Raw genomic sequence first — 16389 nt, forward strand, 5'->3', positions numbered from 1 at the left:
AAACATCAAGTCCAACCTACGATCACGTTTAACGGATGAAAGCCTCAACGCCTGCATGAAGCTTAACCTCACCAAGTACCAACCAGACTACAAAGCCATCAGCAAATCCATGCAGCACCAGAAGTCGCATTAATGGTGAGTATTATAACAACATTATTTAAAAGAATAAATTCAGAGGCTTATTATACTCAAATTTAGTTAAATTCAGGCTTAAAATATATTATATGGCTCTCACTGAAATAAATTTCCAAATATTTTGCTTTCATGGCTCTCTGAGTCAAAAAGGTTCCCGACCCCTGCACTAGGCCATCCCAAAAACCTTTTAATTACTGCTTTTTCCAAAGTTATTAACCTCGGTATTAGACAGACTCTAAGAGCCATCTCAATCCAATCATTGACAAATCACCTCCTAGTAAACTATGACTTTCTCCCCATGCCAAGTGTGTTAACGCAGTTTACAAAGACATGGATTATGCTGATGTCTGGCGGGCACAACACCTCACAGATAAAGAATATACTTTTTTTTTTTCAAATGTTTCATTATCATCTACTAGGACTGACTATTTTTTGCTTCCTAAAACTCTATTATATTCAGTGACTTCAAGCTCAATAGGCCCAAATATTATTTATGACCATGCTGCTGTTTTTTTTACAATATAATCTCTCAAACCCAGCTAATAGTTCGAGGCACTGGCAATTTAGACCCATTATATTAGCAGATCAGAAGTTTTTTTCCTATTTTAGAGACGAATTTCAGTTTTTTCTAACAACTAATTTAAATTCCACTAATGACTCGCCATTATTGTGGGAAACTTCTAAAGCCTTTTCTTGTGGCCTTATCATATCTTATACATCAGGTAAAAAGCAAAGACAGGGGGGAACAAAGGAAGATTCTTGAGTCTAAGTTGAAACGTGCTGAGAATGTTTAACACCCATCTGCACAAAAAAAAAAAGTATCTGCACTCAGATGTGCCCTAGAAGCACTTTTGACAGAGGAAGCCGAAATTCAAATACAATTTGCAATTTATTTTTTTTCTTCGGTGATAGACAAACAAGGTGCACAAACATTTGACACCTTGAATATAATAACAATGCATTTAAAAGCTTTTATGAGGACTGGTACAAACTTGAAGTTAGGTTACCTCAAGAAAATTGATTGCTTTTTTTCTTCGTTGAATCTTCCATGTTTGTCAGAGGAGCAGAGAACATGTTTGTATCCCCTAATATACAAAAAAAGTTACCGATGCAACTAAAGGGTTACAATCTGGCAAGTCCCCCGGTCCAGATGGTTTGTGTCAAATTTTACAAGGAATTCCATGATGTGCTAGTTGATCCTCTGCTGAACATGTATAACAATTCAATTCTCAGGGAAACACTACCTCAGTCTTTGAGAGAAGCAAATATTTCCCTGATTTACAAAAAAGGCAAACCATCTGAAGATTGTGCCTCATACCGGCCAATCTCACTTTTAAATGTGGACCTAAAAAATGTGTCTGAGGTTCTAGTCAGCCGATTGAAGAAACTGCTACCAATTTTAATCAATGATGACTAAACTGGATTCATCAAAGGTCAAAATTCTAATAATAATATATAACGATTACTCAACACGATCCAATATTTTCATTAACAGTCTAAAAGCGGTCTTGTGCTTTCTCTCGATGCGTAGAAAGTATTTGACCGCATAGAGCTGTCTTTTCTTTTTTATACCTTACAAATATTTGGTCTAGGTGGTACATTCATTAGCTGGATTAATATTTAATAGAAAAATCCTCTTTCTGCAGTGATCACAAATGGTCTCCCATCTCCGTACTTTACAATTTTTAGAGGAACTCGGCAGGGATGTCCGTTATAGCCATTATACTGTAGCTATTATGTCCTGATAATTGTGACAGAGCCAAAGAGGTTCATACCAGGTCATATCCAAATAATAACTACATTCAGCTATTTTTCAGGCTACAAAATAAATCTTACTAAATCTGAGGCGATGCCCCTGGGTAAACTAAAACAGTACCTATGAGTCCTTTTCCTTTTGAGTGGCCAGCAGAAGGCTTTGTTTATTTGGGGATAAACACAACACCTAAATTTGAGCAGATGTATAAAGCCAACTTCCCTCCTTTATTGGACCGTATTGATCTGGAGAGATGGAATGGGCTTCTGATTTTCTGGATGGGGTGAATTGCACTATTGAAAATGAATATCCTTCCCATGTTGCTCTATCCATTGCAGATGTTCCAAGTCTTAAAGTCTCATTAAGTGATTAAACAGGTCATTGGTTGGCTTAGCTCCTTTATATGGTCCAAAAGAAAACCCCGCCTCAAAATGAGCATGCTGTGTAGCCCATCAGCAGGAAGAGGCCTAGATTTTTCAGATACGTACTAGAAACTAAGACAGATCTTTCAATTTAAGTCGAATCATTCTATCTCAAAGTTTTATAATATCCTCAGGAGATACTCCTCTTCAAATACATCTCAGCAAAATGTGACTCTGGGAGAGGGAGCTTAAATTCAACATTTCTGATGATGAAGGGGAAAAGGGAAATGTAAAGACACTGTGGGTTTGAAACAGGGTTAAAGCCACTCAGCTTATGATTCTCCACTGGACTCATATCTCTTTAAATACGCAATAAATTCAAACCTGACTCATCTCCATTATGTCTTAAGTGCAAAACAGACATTGGTACCCTCACTCATGTCCAAAAGTTCAGCAGTTTTAGCATATTATTAGACTGGAGATAAACAAAATCCTTCTTGTAAATTTTGATTTCAATCCTTTGCTCTTATTGTTGAGACTAACTGACCCCTGTGGTGAATAACAAACACAACAGAAAATTATACAGAATGTTGACTTTTTGTGCTAGAAAATGTATTTTAGTTAACTGGATATCAGACAATGTTCCTTCAAAGATTCAATGGCAGAAAATTGTTCTTAGTTTTGTTTCCCTTGATTTCCTGACCCGTTGGCTGCATCATAAGGACGGCATCTTTAAAAAAAAAAAAAAATCTGGGAACCATTCCTGACATATTCTGGACTTGAAATCTCCTCCATTATTTTGAACTTTGTACATGGTACAAACTGTATGAACGGGCCAATTGTTGTTGTTGTTTGTTTTTTGTATGTCCTGTGTTATTTTTTTCGGTTTCAACCAAAATCAATAAATATAGGTTGGAGAGAAAAAAGAGAGGCTTCACAGTGATGGAGATGTTTTAAAGGTTTTTCTTTCAAACTACTGAAGATTAGGAGGATTTAGCATTAGTATATAAGGCAATGTCATAACAGAAGGTGTGCTCTGTGTGTGTGTGTGTGTGTGTGTGTTTGTGACCTGGAGTGTGATGTTGTTGATGTTGCTGGTATCAATGCCAGAAATCTGGACATTTGGGCACACCAGATTGGTTGGTGTCAGCTGTAAATGGATCCCATCCAGGGTTGTCAGGCCATCAGGGAGCGACACGGTGAGGTCTCCTGCAGCTGGAAACAAAATTATCACTATTTTCAAAAACACACCAATATTTGATCTGGCCTTTTCCTTCAAATGCTTTCAGCTATGGCAAATACAATCTTTTCTACAGATCCTGAACTTGGTCTTTGGTGTCATAAATGTGACATGAATTTGTCAATTTTCTTTGGTGTAAGTGTTATGATGGGTTTTCTGATAATATATTTCAAAATCCAGAAACTCCAAAATAAGGACAAGACAATTAAACCCATGACAAGTTCAGGTTTGATTATGACACTAAGACTGTATACTGTGACAGAAATATTGTCAAGCACTGGTCATTTAAGGCTGAAGAAAAAGCTAAATTTGGAGAAGAAGGAGCTGTGCAGTGACAACCATTTGAAAGTCATGAATGATTTCACTGCTTCAGGGCAGATAAATAGTAATCATAATGCCACTCTGGCATTACCCAGTGCCTTACCCAACTCTTCTACCACATTAACCCTCCTGTCGAGTTCACCCCCCTCCCCTTACTTTAGTGTTCCTGATCAAATTTGACCGATCTGTTTACCTGCTCTTAAATTAACTCAAAAACCATGAATCACAAAGCAATATTTTATTAAATACTGTTTTTAGTTGTGTCTTGGAATAGTGGCTAACATGAATAACTGCAGTGGAAATACAAATAGGAACTAAAAATGTATTCTAAGATGAACGTGTAATGGAAAATTGAAATGGAAAACCAGAAACCAAACCAGTTAACCTAAAGTCGTGTCTGTGTGCCTGTGCTTGTGGGTATGTACATTTAGCCAGTTTATTTCGCCAGTGGACGAGTTGTGTATCTCTTATCAAATCCAATAATACTTGAAAGAACATGAATGTTCACATGAGTGTTGATGGCCGCTGGCCACACACTGCTAGCCAATAATGAGAGGCTCAATAGAAGGAAAAATAAAGAAACTTGCACTGCCCCATATGAAGTCTGATGGGTCATGTCAAAATAATCATTAAAAAAACATGTGCACCGGACCAGCCCACTTCGGTCATTGCCCAGTATGCCAGACGGCCAGTCCATGCCTGGCTTTGGTAGTTGAGTGGGTTGTTTTGGATGCTAGTATTTCTGACTATGCCTACACATTCCATGAAGTGTCCCCAAAGTCCCAAATAAGGCTAGCAAAGCAGCTCTGTCATTGATGTGTCTGTAAATGAGGCTATGTGTGTGGTTTAAAAAAGAAAAGAAAAAAAAGCATTTCATAACCCTGTTTACAATGTACTGTAGCTTTCTGGGCTATATAATACAGCTCAAAGCTGCCTGCACACTCAAAAGTATTAAACCAAAATACGGCAGATAGCAAAGAAAATAACTATGCTATTATTTCTGCAATAAAGAAAGAGTTGAACTAAGTGAGAGGGAGGATGTTCATTTGTATTTCAGTGCTGGAAGTGGTTATGTGTATTATAGTATCAAAGTATTAACTTTGCCCTCACAGGCCTAAACTACTGCATTCAACACTTTGCATTACACTTTATGCAGCTGCACAACCCATTGAAATCAAACTCTCCATGTAAAGTTTCTGAGCTAATCTGAAACCCACAGGGAGTTTCATAGAAGAGAGAACCAATTGTAATCAAGCAAGTCCTTTTTTTTGGTAGTTTAGACTATCTGGAAACACTGTATTGCAGTTCCTTCTGTTTTCCTGTATGATGATGATGATGATGGACTCACCTGACATGGAGGCAGGCAGAATAGCTTGTCCCACCAGTCCTGGCTGCAGAAGGTTCTGGTCAAACTGTCCTGTCAGGATCTGATTGGCTGGGAGATAAATGTTGGGGTCCGAGTTGGGTGTTTGTAACAGACCAACAGGTTGAAGAGCCTCTGAACTGGCTGCTTGCTGCCCCTGAGCCGAGGTCCCCACCTGCCCGGCGTCTGCCTCCTGACCATGTCTGGCCTGACCGGCAGATGAAGACGAGCGCTTGGATTTCCGGCTCTCACTGTTTGAACGGAAGTGGCACTGGATGTGGGTTTTGCGGTGGCCTGACGTTCTGAAGCGGAGATCACAGAAGGGGCATTTGAAGGGCTTGGAGCCTGTGTGCAGGCGCATATGCACCTTCAGACTGCCTTTGGTGGAGAAGGACGTGTTGCACATGTGACAGCTGAACAATTTCTGACCTGAAAAGAGAAGCAGTGTGGTTGGTTTAGTCAAATGAAAAAGATTCCAGCTGCAGTTTGGACTAAGTACTGTCTCCTGGGAATGCTTGTAGTTCACCAGCTGGATTCGGCTTTCAAACTCCTTGAGGAGCCGTCCATGGGTCTGCAGTCACTGGATGTGGCATACTGTTCCTTTGAATGAACATTTTCACTGTGAAAATGCCACGCTGTGGTTGTCCATGTGGAACAATATATTTATTCAGACTAAGAGCAAATATTTTGGCCAAAAAATGTTAGAATACACTGAAATGTTCAAGAAACCAGTTGGTGATAAATGTTCTAATAAACGAGGAAACTTTGAAAAACATGTTTTTTTCTTTTCTTTTTTTGTTTTGTTTTTTAAAGGTTCTTCTTTTTTTGCAGTTAAAGTGGAAGTCAAATCTATCTAAGTCCTAAAAGCCCTTATCCAATTAAACATCCTTCAAATGTTAGTCATTAATCCATGTTAATATTTACGGCAAATTAACCTTGACTAATTGAAATAGTTAAAAAACAAAGAATAGCAAACAAGGCAGAAGCTTAGGACAAAAAAGCCCTGGGAGGAATTAAACTGCTTTTTAAGCACAGATTGCAGTTCAAAACATTGCTCATTCTGCATAAGAATCCCAACAAACAACAACAAACAGAATTAATCAGTGGATCTGTTCAGGTGTGCTTTCTCACCGTGTCATTTTTTCTCCTTTCTAACCAATAACTGCTCACTTTGTTTGCGTGTTCAAACGAGCTGAAACGGAGCAGACTTTCTGGGGCGTCACAAAATAAGTGTCGTTGGTGGGGGCATCACGCCAGCTACCTTAATTCCAGTGCTGGGTATAGGTTGCCACCACTGCCGCTGGACAAAACGAGAGTCTGCCTACGTTAACTAGCTCTAACTAACTATAAACCTGACAGTCACCAACCCGATGGACTGCAGACAGTCTCTTATTTTATTGAGTGGGAGCCAGCGCTTCCTAACCTCCAATTTCCACTGGATCCAGAACTGCTCTGTAACAGCTTCAGAACCACAACGCAGGAAGTTCTAAGACACAGAATAAAATATATGGTTTATTTTCAAAATAAAATACTCAAGGCGGATCGTAATTGCATCCATTTATCAACTGTCTTGCTAGAGGAAAACACCGACCTTCCGGGGCCTCAAGCCAGCCCATTTCAGAGAACATCAGACTCAGGAGAAAAAAACCTGTTTACTGATACCACATTTTTGACAAAGTGAGCACCATTTTTTTTGCATTAAGACTCGAGCTGGTGCAAATTGGACTAAAAAACAAAGCACATATTAGTTGGGGCCCCCGACCTTTCCGCTGACACTACGTTTGGCCAGATCTGATTTCCTTCTGCTCCTCTCGAAAGACACAATTAACTGTTTGTATGGTTTTGTGGTTCTCTTTTTATTGACTACAACTATATGTGAATTAGCGGGAACTCCTGAGTTTTTGCTGCAACAGATACGCAGCACAGACGGAGGCGGTGGGGATTGCTGGACTGCAGATACGCATCCCGTGGAAATGTGTAACAAACACAGCGTACAATCAAGGCTGACAGAAGTTTCCTACCTGTATGTGTTTTCACATGGCAGTCCAGTGTAGACTTCACTGTAAAGCTCTTCCCACATTCATCACATTTGTAAGGTTTTTCTCCAGTATGGATTCTTATATGCCTGAAAGATAGATCAAAGCCAGAGAGAATTTCAAAGAAAAAGTAAGAATCATGTGGAAATTAAAGGAAAACTTTTCTTTTAAACGAATGAAAAAATATAAATGCAGTCTTGCGCTTATTGCTCAAGGCAAACCAAAATGTTCTGGGAAGCACCATTAATATTTACAAGTACAAGTGAAGCTGTACAAAGGTGGATCTCTGTGTATAATAAAAGTGATAGAGTATTGTTTTAATAAAAAAACTGCAGCCATAAAAACAATGCTAGGACAAGGTAATGAAGAATATTGTTTTCTGAACAGGTTTTGATATGTTTTGCTCCTAGCTGAGGAGTTAAAAAATGCATTGTTTTATTTGTAGTGTTAAAGAGCTTATAAAAGTAAATGCACAATATGTAGTTTTTCATTTTCATTTAACTGCTCCTGATCGCTCTCATCAATCCATTGATTCAAAGTGAATATTCTAGTCTGCAGAGGCAAAATTACATAGTTCAATATACCAGTAAAAGTAAAACATGTTCAGTGTAGTTGTGAAAGAGGATTATTAGTAAGGATGTCTCCTGCATCCTCCCTAGTGTTATAAGTTTTTTCTCCCATCTGCGTTGACTCCTCTGACTGATTTTGACAAATGAGCTATCAAAACATTTGGAAGGTTTCTGAGATTGATGCTTATCATTTTTAACTTTTAAACTTTTTGACTGATTATATTCTTTCTTTCCCATTAATTTCTATTGGAAATTTCAGCTTTTTAAACTTATAAGCCCTTCATACTCAGCCTTTAACATGTTCAGCTACTACCATCTACCCATTTCAACAACCGTATTTCAAACTTTTCAACCCATTTCAAATTTTTTCAACCTTATTGCTAATGTTCAGCTATTGCTGAGTTAATGCTCAGCTAATGCTAGGTTAATGCTATTGCTAGGCTAATGCTAACATTAGGCTAATGCTAACATTAGGCTAATGTTATCTAAATGTAATGCTAAAGTTAACGCTAGGCTAATGCTTGCTAAATCAAACATTAATGCTATGCTAATGTTATGTTAATGCTTGCTAATGTTAATGCTAGCTAATACTAATGCAAATGAATGCTCATGCTGGCTATTGCAGTGATATGCATTAGTGGGCCAGCACCTGCATCCTCACTTGCATTTTCTTCAGGAAATGCAAATATTTTAGTTGATCATGTAATTATACAATGACAGTTCAGTGTAAGGACTGAATGATGATTCATTATAGCTTCTTGAGCTAACGGGGCTCTATGTATCCACCATTGAACAGTGAACAATCATCATCATCTTTTTAAATGACAATGAGCATTTGTGTCTCTGCCAAACTGAATGCCCGTCACATTTCTTTTTACCTGATGAGGTCACTGGGCTTCTTGAAGCTCTTGGGACAGTAACTGCAGCAGTTGGTAAACTTGGGTTCTGTATCCAGTTCCTCAACCTTGTCTTTGATCTCACTGATCCGATCCCTCTCAGCTGCTGATTGGGCGAGGATCCGCTCTGACACTGAGGCTTCCTTCCCCGGATCCTTTGCCAGCTCGGCCGTCTGTTCCTCTGTGAAGGTGATGATCTCCAGACCCCGCCTTCTTGACAATTTTTGTTGTTCACTCTCATCCTCATCATCCTCGTGCTCAATATCTTGACTCTCCAGTCCTACAACTGCAATATAGGAGGATTTAAAATGGACTTGTCATTATCAGAGATTTTTCTTTTTTTCTTGATGGCTCGACTATATACAGCAGTGTACAGCAGGGTACGAGAAAGAGAGAGAGAGAGAGAGAGAGAGAGAGAGAGAGAGAGAGAGAGAGAGAGAGAAGAGAAAGAGAGAGAGGAAAATTAACAATAAATGATAAAAACTATAAAAATAAGTCTGTTGAGGAGCCACTTAATCAGTGTTTTTCAACCTTGGGGTTGGAATTATGATTTCGAGAAAAAATGTCTTTGGAGTCGCCAGAAATTCTTGATAAATTCTCGAAAAAAGGTTGGGAACCACTGCAGTAAATGCTGTTTCTTTCCACTTATTTACAAAAAAGAGATTCTTTAAAATGTGTGTTATATCAATCGTTCATTCCATCATTATGCTCTACCGCTGTTTTCAAATAGTTTTCTATGCAAAATGTTGTAGTTAGACAAAGGGGGTTCTTGGATTCGTAACTAAGAGAAAGGGGGAACTTGAGCCTAAAAAGTTTGAGAACCACTGATATAACTAATAAAAACAAAGAAAGCCTCAGAAAGAAAATGGGCTCTAGATAGAACTAGAAAATAACTTCTATATAATAAAATATCTTGTATTTTAGTTTAGCACTTTCCCTAAACGATAGGAAATATTTTAAAACCTTCAAACCCTTGAAGTAAGTGTGTAGTGAGGATCCCAGGCTTACGTTGATTAACCACGGAATGTTCCTTCTTCAAATGCCGTTTGCACAGCAGGCTGGTGCGGAAGCTCTCCTCACAAATGGAGCATTTGAAGGACTTGATGTGGATAATCATATGGCGATTCAGGCTGCCATTTGTAGTGAAGGAGGCGTCGCACACACTGCACTTAAACGGTTTCATACCTGAAGCAGCAAAACTTGGGGTTAAATTCATTTAAGAGAGAGTTGTACAAAGTCTTTACCTTTAAATGGCAAAAAAAAAACCAATACAACGATAATGGGTTTTGAATTGTTGAAGGATGTTTTAGTATTACTCAAAAAGATTTGACATTTTAAATTCATTACTTTTACTTTTATTCATCTTTGATGCAACTTAAGAGGGATAAGTACGACAATTTCTTTGTCAAAGTTACTTTTTTTCAGGAAATTACATCTCCTGACATGTTTCCACTGCCAACTGTCATCTTCCAGAGACATCTAGTGATTGCTTTGATGTATCCCTTATTTCATAAGGAAAGCATCAAATATCTGATTTCCTGAAAAATGTAGTCTGGATAAATGAAACCATAGCATAGTTTTTAATAAAATAAAAAAGACAAAATGAACTTGCTTGAATTAATAGGATTTCTATCATTTAAATTGAAATAAATACTGCAGTCAGCAAAGTCCATGAGTTCTTTAGCCTTAACGTGCAGCACTAATCATTCATTTACAAGCATGCAGAAACAGTTATGAAGGAGAATGTAGTGCAGTGTGAGCTATTGCCCCTGATTTAACTGCCATCATCCAGTCTCCATTATCAAAGTGTTGCAATGAATGCAGGGCACTTCCTTTTTGTTTTAAAATACTTATGACAAAGTGACCTTTTTAGGTCCCACTTCTGTAGGTCTCAACGATCTGACAAGCAGAGCGTAGAGAAAGGATATTAGCTCAGACAAAAGCTCTGTGTCTTCTCCTCTCTTAGTCATGGAGTCTTTAAAAAGGTTCACTAACAGCTTTTTTCAGCAACAGAATACGTTTTTTGATCCGTGGCAATGAACACTGCACCTGCTTAGCAATGCTGGCAGCATCCTCTCAATCTATGAATCTGTGAAGTATTTTCTATTAAAGGCTTTGTCAGTGGCAAAGCCAAATAATATTTGCTCACCCAGGGGTGCCATGCAGATAACACTGAACGTTCATTTTATAAGTGGGTAAAAAGAGGGCAGATTAGAATTTTTCTTTTAAAAATACGAGAGTGCACGAGGTCTGTCTTTTCCACAGTAATTATATTGTTGGTTGACAATAACTAGATACTGTATATATCAATTAATTATGTATCTTTATTTAGTGTACATATATGTATATTATAAGAAGATTATTGTATAGAAATAAAGTTTAGAACTAGATATTACAAGGGGAAGGAACATATAAGTTTTTACTTCCTCCTACTTCTTTTCGAAGATGTACAGGCTTCATGTGCAGGATTTTGTAACAATTTATTCTCACTTTGCCTTGTTTGATTTTTTACTATTATTATGAATATTATTATAATTTTCATTGTGATAAATACACTGCTGTTGTCTTCATGTTTGAAACAAAAATCAAATCAAATCAAACAGGCAGACTGAATAGATTTTGTTTGTAATATATGAAATACATACAGTATCAAAAATGTAATGTAATGTAATATATCAAAAATATGTTTTTTTTAGAATCCATAACATAATATATTAATATATAATTTATAATAAGGTATTGGTAATCTTGTATGAGATTTTTCTCAGATAAATATTGGAGCCCAGAGTTTACAGTAAACATAGCGACGTTGCTTTTAGTTGTTATGCTGAAAAGCAGAGGAACAAACTGCCATTTTGGTCACAATTGTTGTTGATGTAATTGGTTTGTTGATGATTTAAAATGTTTTTAGTGATGATTTTAAATGTTTTTGCTGCTGATTTTAATGTTGTTATTGATTAAGCGGTTGAATGTTTTCTGTTGCACTTTTTGATCATGTAAAGCACATCGAGTTGCCTTGTGTATGAAATGCGCTATACAAATTAATTTTTTCTGTAGTGTTTAATGTTACCCTCACCTGTGTGGGTGTTGAGGTGGGACTTTAAAACACCAGCTGATCCAAACGCTCGTCCACAGAGGTGACATCTGTACGGTTTCTCCCCAGTGTGAGAGCGCACGTGCTGCTTTAGGTGACTTGATTTTTTGAAACCTTTGTTGCACCAACTGCACCTATAGAAAACAACACATTGACACGTAGTAATGTATGAGGAACACAGTCATTCACATGATCTTGCTACCAAGCCTGTGCCCTTTTGAATATGCGAGAGCTGAAATAAAAAAAGAGCATCTTCACTACCAATGAAAAACTCAAAGGTGTGATTCAGAGCCTTCCAAGCATCAATTAACCTTTTTTAAGTTAATGTTTACTGGAAAGCAGCAGTAAAATTGTTGCAACCTTGCTTTGATTAACAGCTTCTTCCCACATGATGTTATCAGGCTGAACAAAGCATTTTGAAGGCTGTTCTTAAACTTTTTTATTGGTGTATCGCTTTATTGTTGTATTGTTTTAAGTAGGTTATACGTGTGTTTTTATTACCTCGCTTCATAGTGTGAAATGTTTCTCTTTGTTCATTTATTTGGTCTATTTTGGTGTTTGTTGTTGCTGTCTCTGGTGCATACTGGTGTATTTTTTGCACAAATATTTCAATATGTCACTGAACTTGACAGTTGCAGTTATGAGTCAGGAGAGCTACAGTAAAAAAATGTGAAAAATCACATCTATTTTTTGTGACAACTGGACAATGCCACCAACAATGAAACAAATAATGTTTTTTTTTCTTACTTAGGCCTTTAACTAGGCCTATATACTAAAGTTCCTTCCATTCCTCTGCAGCAGAAGCTAAAAAAAAAAAAAACAGGCTGCACTTTAATGTTGTTACAGATTAGGAAATCTGCAGGTGAAAAGTCTATTACTGTGATAAATAATGTTGGCAGGAAGAGGGTTTTATATTTAGACATTTCTCATGCTTGCTTATTTTCACTTACAGCTTTGGCTGTGATTATGTTGATTTTAGCATAGTAAAGGGAGTGAAACAAGTCTCCCTGTATATTAGCAAAAGAAGACAAATAGATCTATTATCCCTTGCTTAGAAGTTGCATTTGTTTTTCACTTTATGCAGGAGCCACGTCTAAATGTTTATTATATATTACGACAAAGAAAAACCTTTTCAAAGTGAACTCGGGTTAAACCTTATGATCGTTTACCAAGGTAAAACTACGTTAACATTCTCCAAAGAGTTTCAGTAATTGTAAAATTGCTGGAGAAAATTTGCAGATGAGTGTGAAACGGCTGTAATGAGGATCAGCACCTCCAAGTCTGTCCAACACTCACTCATAAGCTTCAGATAATGACCCAAAGAACAGGATCATCAGTACAAGGGGCTGAAATTAGTTTGTCTGCACAGTGGGCAGGCTCAGACTTTCATTTGTACCTTTAAATCGTCTTCCTCCTTAGAAAGCTGTTCATATGCATCACTGAGCTGATCTGTGTGTCTTCTGCCTCATTGTCAGCAAAGATATGATCCAAAGTTCGGTCAACAGTAAATCTTCTCATTGTTGCATGACAAAAACAGGCACCAACTCTGACCTGAACTGTCCTTACGTGTAATTCAAATTAAATTTTGCTCCCACTCAACTCTATTGCATTCTCGCAATATAAATGAGTGCAAAACACTAATTTAAATAGAGTGGACTGAACCACGCCTGCGCGTGCACTGATTTGCGCTGCAATCTTAGAAAATCTGCCCCTATGTGTGGATTTTTTTCAGCAAGTCTGCACACATGTGTCCAGTAAGGGCCCTATTCTCCAGTCTGGACTCAAGAGCTATTTTACCCGCCGGCAGTTACGCGTCTATTTCCTGCCCATTATCTGTAGTGCAGTGCTCCTGACATGTCCACTGCGTGTAAATCAACTAAAAGTGCGTAAGTCGATCAATGAAGATGGTCTGAAGCCAAGCAGGCGGCCTGGGCCATGATGTCATTTTTTAAGAGCAGTCTGGAAATCACAGAACAAAGAGTTTTCCAACACATGTAAATGTAATTGAAATGCGCAATTATGATAAAGCGCACTTTCAATTTGAAAACTCCTTTGTTGAAAAACAATGTAACAGGTTGTTTTGATAAGATTATAGCAGTGTGAGGATCGATCGCATTTTTCTGTCTGAGCTACAGTTAAAACCTCTAATTTTTCCTCCTCATACGAACAACAGATTATAAATCTATAAATTGATTCCATGATTTCATTTTTAACTCAAACTGATTATTTGTTCTATGCTTTCGATTAATAGTGCATGACACAATGAACTGAATCTTTTTCAGTAAAAAAATGGAAAAAGTGTGGTGTTCCAAAACTTTTGACCGGTAGTGTATGTGGGAACAATTTGTGGTATCCATCCTCTCATGTGCATTTCACCAACCTCTGTATAGTACAGCTCGTTTCACTTGACATTTACGCTTGTAGTGGATCAAACTGTAGCTTTACGTAAGACATAGGATGAAAATAGTTGGACATCAATCTGACCAGTGTGGACAGAGGTCTGAGGTCTGTCAGAGTTTCAGTTAACGAGATACAGCAAACGCGCACATCTCGGGTGCACACAGCTGGGTCACCTCCACAACGCTGCTCCCACCGTTCTACCAGGAAATGGAGTGAACGGCACAGGTAAAATTTAATGAAATGTAACACATTTTGTCCTATCTAGAACTGTTACATGTGTAAATGTGAACATATTGAACCCCCACCCTCCCCCATGACAGCATGACAGTGTCAAAATGAATAGTCCATGTTGCATAAATTGTAACTGAATCCTAACTTCTAGTGCAATATAATGTTTCACCTTATCGGGGCACTGCACTTATGGCAAGCCATTTTAATATTTAATCAGTGGGGCTTACTAGTTGCAATTTCAATTTTCACTAGTGGGAAATACATTTCGACATCTCAAAATGTATTTTTGACATGTCAAAATGTTGGAATCTGGAATACATTTTTGACATGTTAAAAATATATTTTCACATGTAGTAATTCCATTTTGTTAAGTTAAAAGTTAAATAAGTTTTAACTTATTTACAGATATCAGTAATTGCTTTTTCACATGTAAGAATAACAATTATAAATATGTACAATTCAATTTCCACATGTTAAAAAAACAATTGTAACTAGTGAAAATATGTTTTCCCATTTTAGATATCAACATTGCACTCTGGATATGCGAGATATTCGAATAAAACGGCTTGCCTAGCACGCCGTTTTGACATCTAATCTGATATGTGGAAGGGGTCAAATTAATTTTGGATATGTGAACGTGATTGGTTGATTTTAAAATTGACCCGCTTAACTTATTCAACAAATGCCGGTCAACGCTCCCTGAAGTGGAGCAGAAGGAGGAAAGCAGCATAGAGCAAGTTACTAATAAAATCAAACGTAAACGCTTTGTCATTAAACGGACATATATTATACACAGCTGTGTGCAGTCAGACAGAACTGTGCGTCTCGATCATCAACAAGGATTTGACCGACTTTCTACAGAGGCATTCAGAGAGACGTCTGTGGATCAGCGAAATGTCAGGTTCGATGCAACAGGCGTCTGTATGAACAAAAATATTGGTATTACCGCTCTGTAATAACTCTTTAAACTTTCAGTCACAAGCAGAGACACCATGTCAGCATCAAACGCTTCCTGCTCCGTTCTACTCGTTAGCTCCTCCTCCTCCTCTGTCGTTGGCTTTCGTGCCTCATTACATTATGCATGCATGTCGAATATGAGATGCCCCACCCACATATCAACATATCAACAATTGCATTTGATATATCCGACATATCAGATTAAATGTTAAAACGTGTGCTAGGCAAGCCGTTTTAATATTTAAATTGGATATGTTAATTTAACTATTGGAAAGTCTCTTTTTTGATAATTCAATTCTGACTAGTTATAAAATAAATTGTAAATATCTTAAACGCAATTCCAGATATCTGAAATTACATTCTCACTAGTTACAATCCCAAACTGACATATCAGTAATTCAGTTTTGACTAGTCAGAATTTAATTTCAGATAGCTCCAATTCAATTTATGATATCTGACATGTAAGCGCAATTGTAGATATCTACAATTACATTTGCAACTCATCAAAATTATATTATGGATATGTGGCCTCGGAATTGTAACATGTCGAAATTGAATTGTAGATATCTGAAATTAAATTTGAATGGAAGTCAATTCGACTAGTTGTACTGAAGTTTCAAATATCTGCAATAGCAATTTCCACTAGTGAGAATTTAATTGTTGATAACGACAATTAATAGTGTAACTAGTGAAAATATAATTGTAAATATCAATAATTAGAATTGCAACTAGTAAAAATTACATTATGGATATGTGGACTTGGAATTACAACATGTCAACATTGAATTATAGATATCTACAATTACAAGTACCGTTACTTATTAAATGTTGAAAAGGCTTGCCATACAGCACTTATTCCAGGTTCAGAAGTGCGTACGAGGAAAAGAACTTGTGAGAATGTGCGTAAGGCCAGATTTTACTGGCCCACATTTCAGGGTCACTCCATCCAGAGTGCATAACTAGGATGCAGGTGCGCAGTGACTGACTTAAAGGAGCATAAAGCAGGATGTAGAAATCAGACTCCATAGTGAC

The 16389-nt window shown here is 37.4% G+C and overlaps 1 protein-coding gene across 1 annotated transcript in view; it reads right to left on the reverse strand.

The window, feature by feature from the left end:
* znf236 (zinc finger protein 236) overlaps positions 1 to 16389 on the reverse strand; it is a 97022-nt gene that overhangs the window by 43378 nt on the left and 37255 nt on the right. Inside the window, exons 14-19 of the mRNA XM_028470493.1 lie at positions 11752 to 11903; positions 9684 to 9860; positions 8658 to 8961; positions 7196 to 7299; positions 5160 to 5603; positions 3320 to 3465 (exon numbers count right to left, since the gene is read on the reverse strand). Coding sequence (XP_028326294.1) covers positions 3320 to 3465; positions 5160 to 5603; positions 7196 to 7299; positions 8658 to 8961; positions 9684 to 9860; positions 11752 to 11903 — 1327 coding nt within the window. The remainder of the gene's footprint in view (positions 1 to 3319; positions 3466 to 5159; positions 5604 to 7195; positions 7300 to 8657; positions 8962 to 9683; positions 9861 to 11751; positions 11904 to 16389) is intronic.

This window comes from Gouania willdenowi, chromosome 16, assembly GCF_900634775.1.
Source record: "Gouania willdenowi chromosome 16, fGouWil2.1, whole genome shotgun sequence".
In the NCBI taxonomy this organism is placed as follows: Eukaryota; Metazoa; Chordata; class Actinopteri; order Blenniiformes; family Gobiesocidae; genus Gouania; species Gouania willdenowi.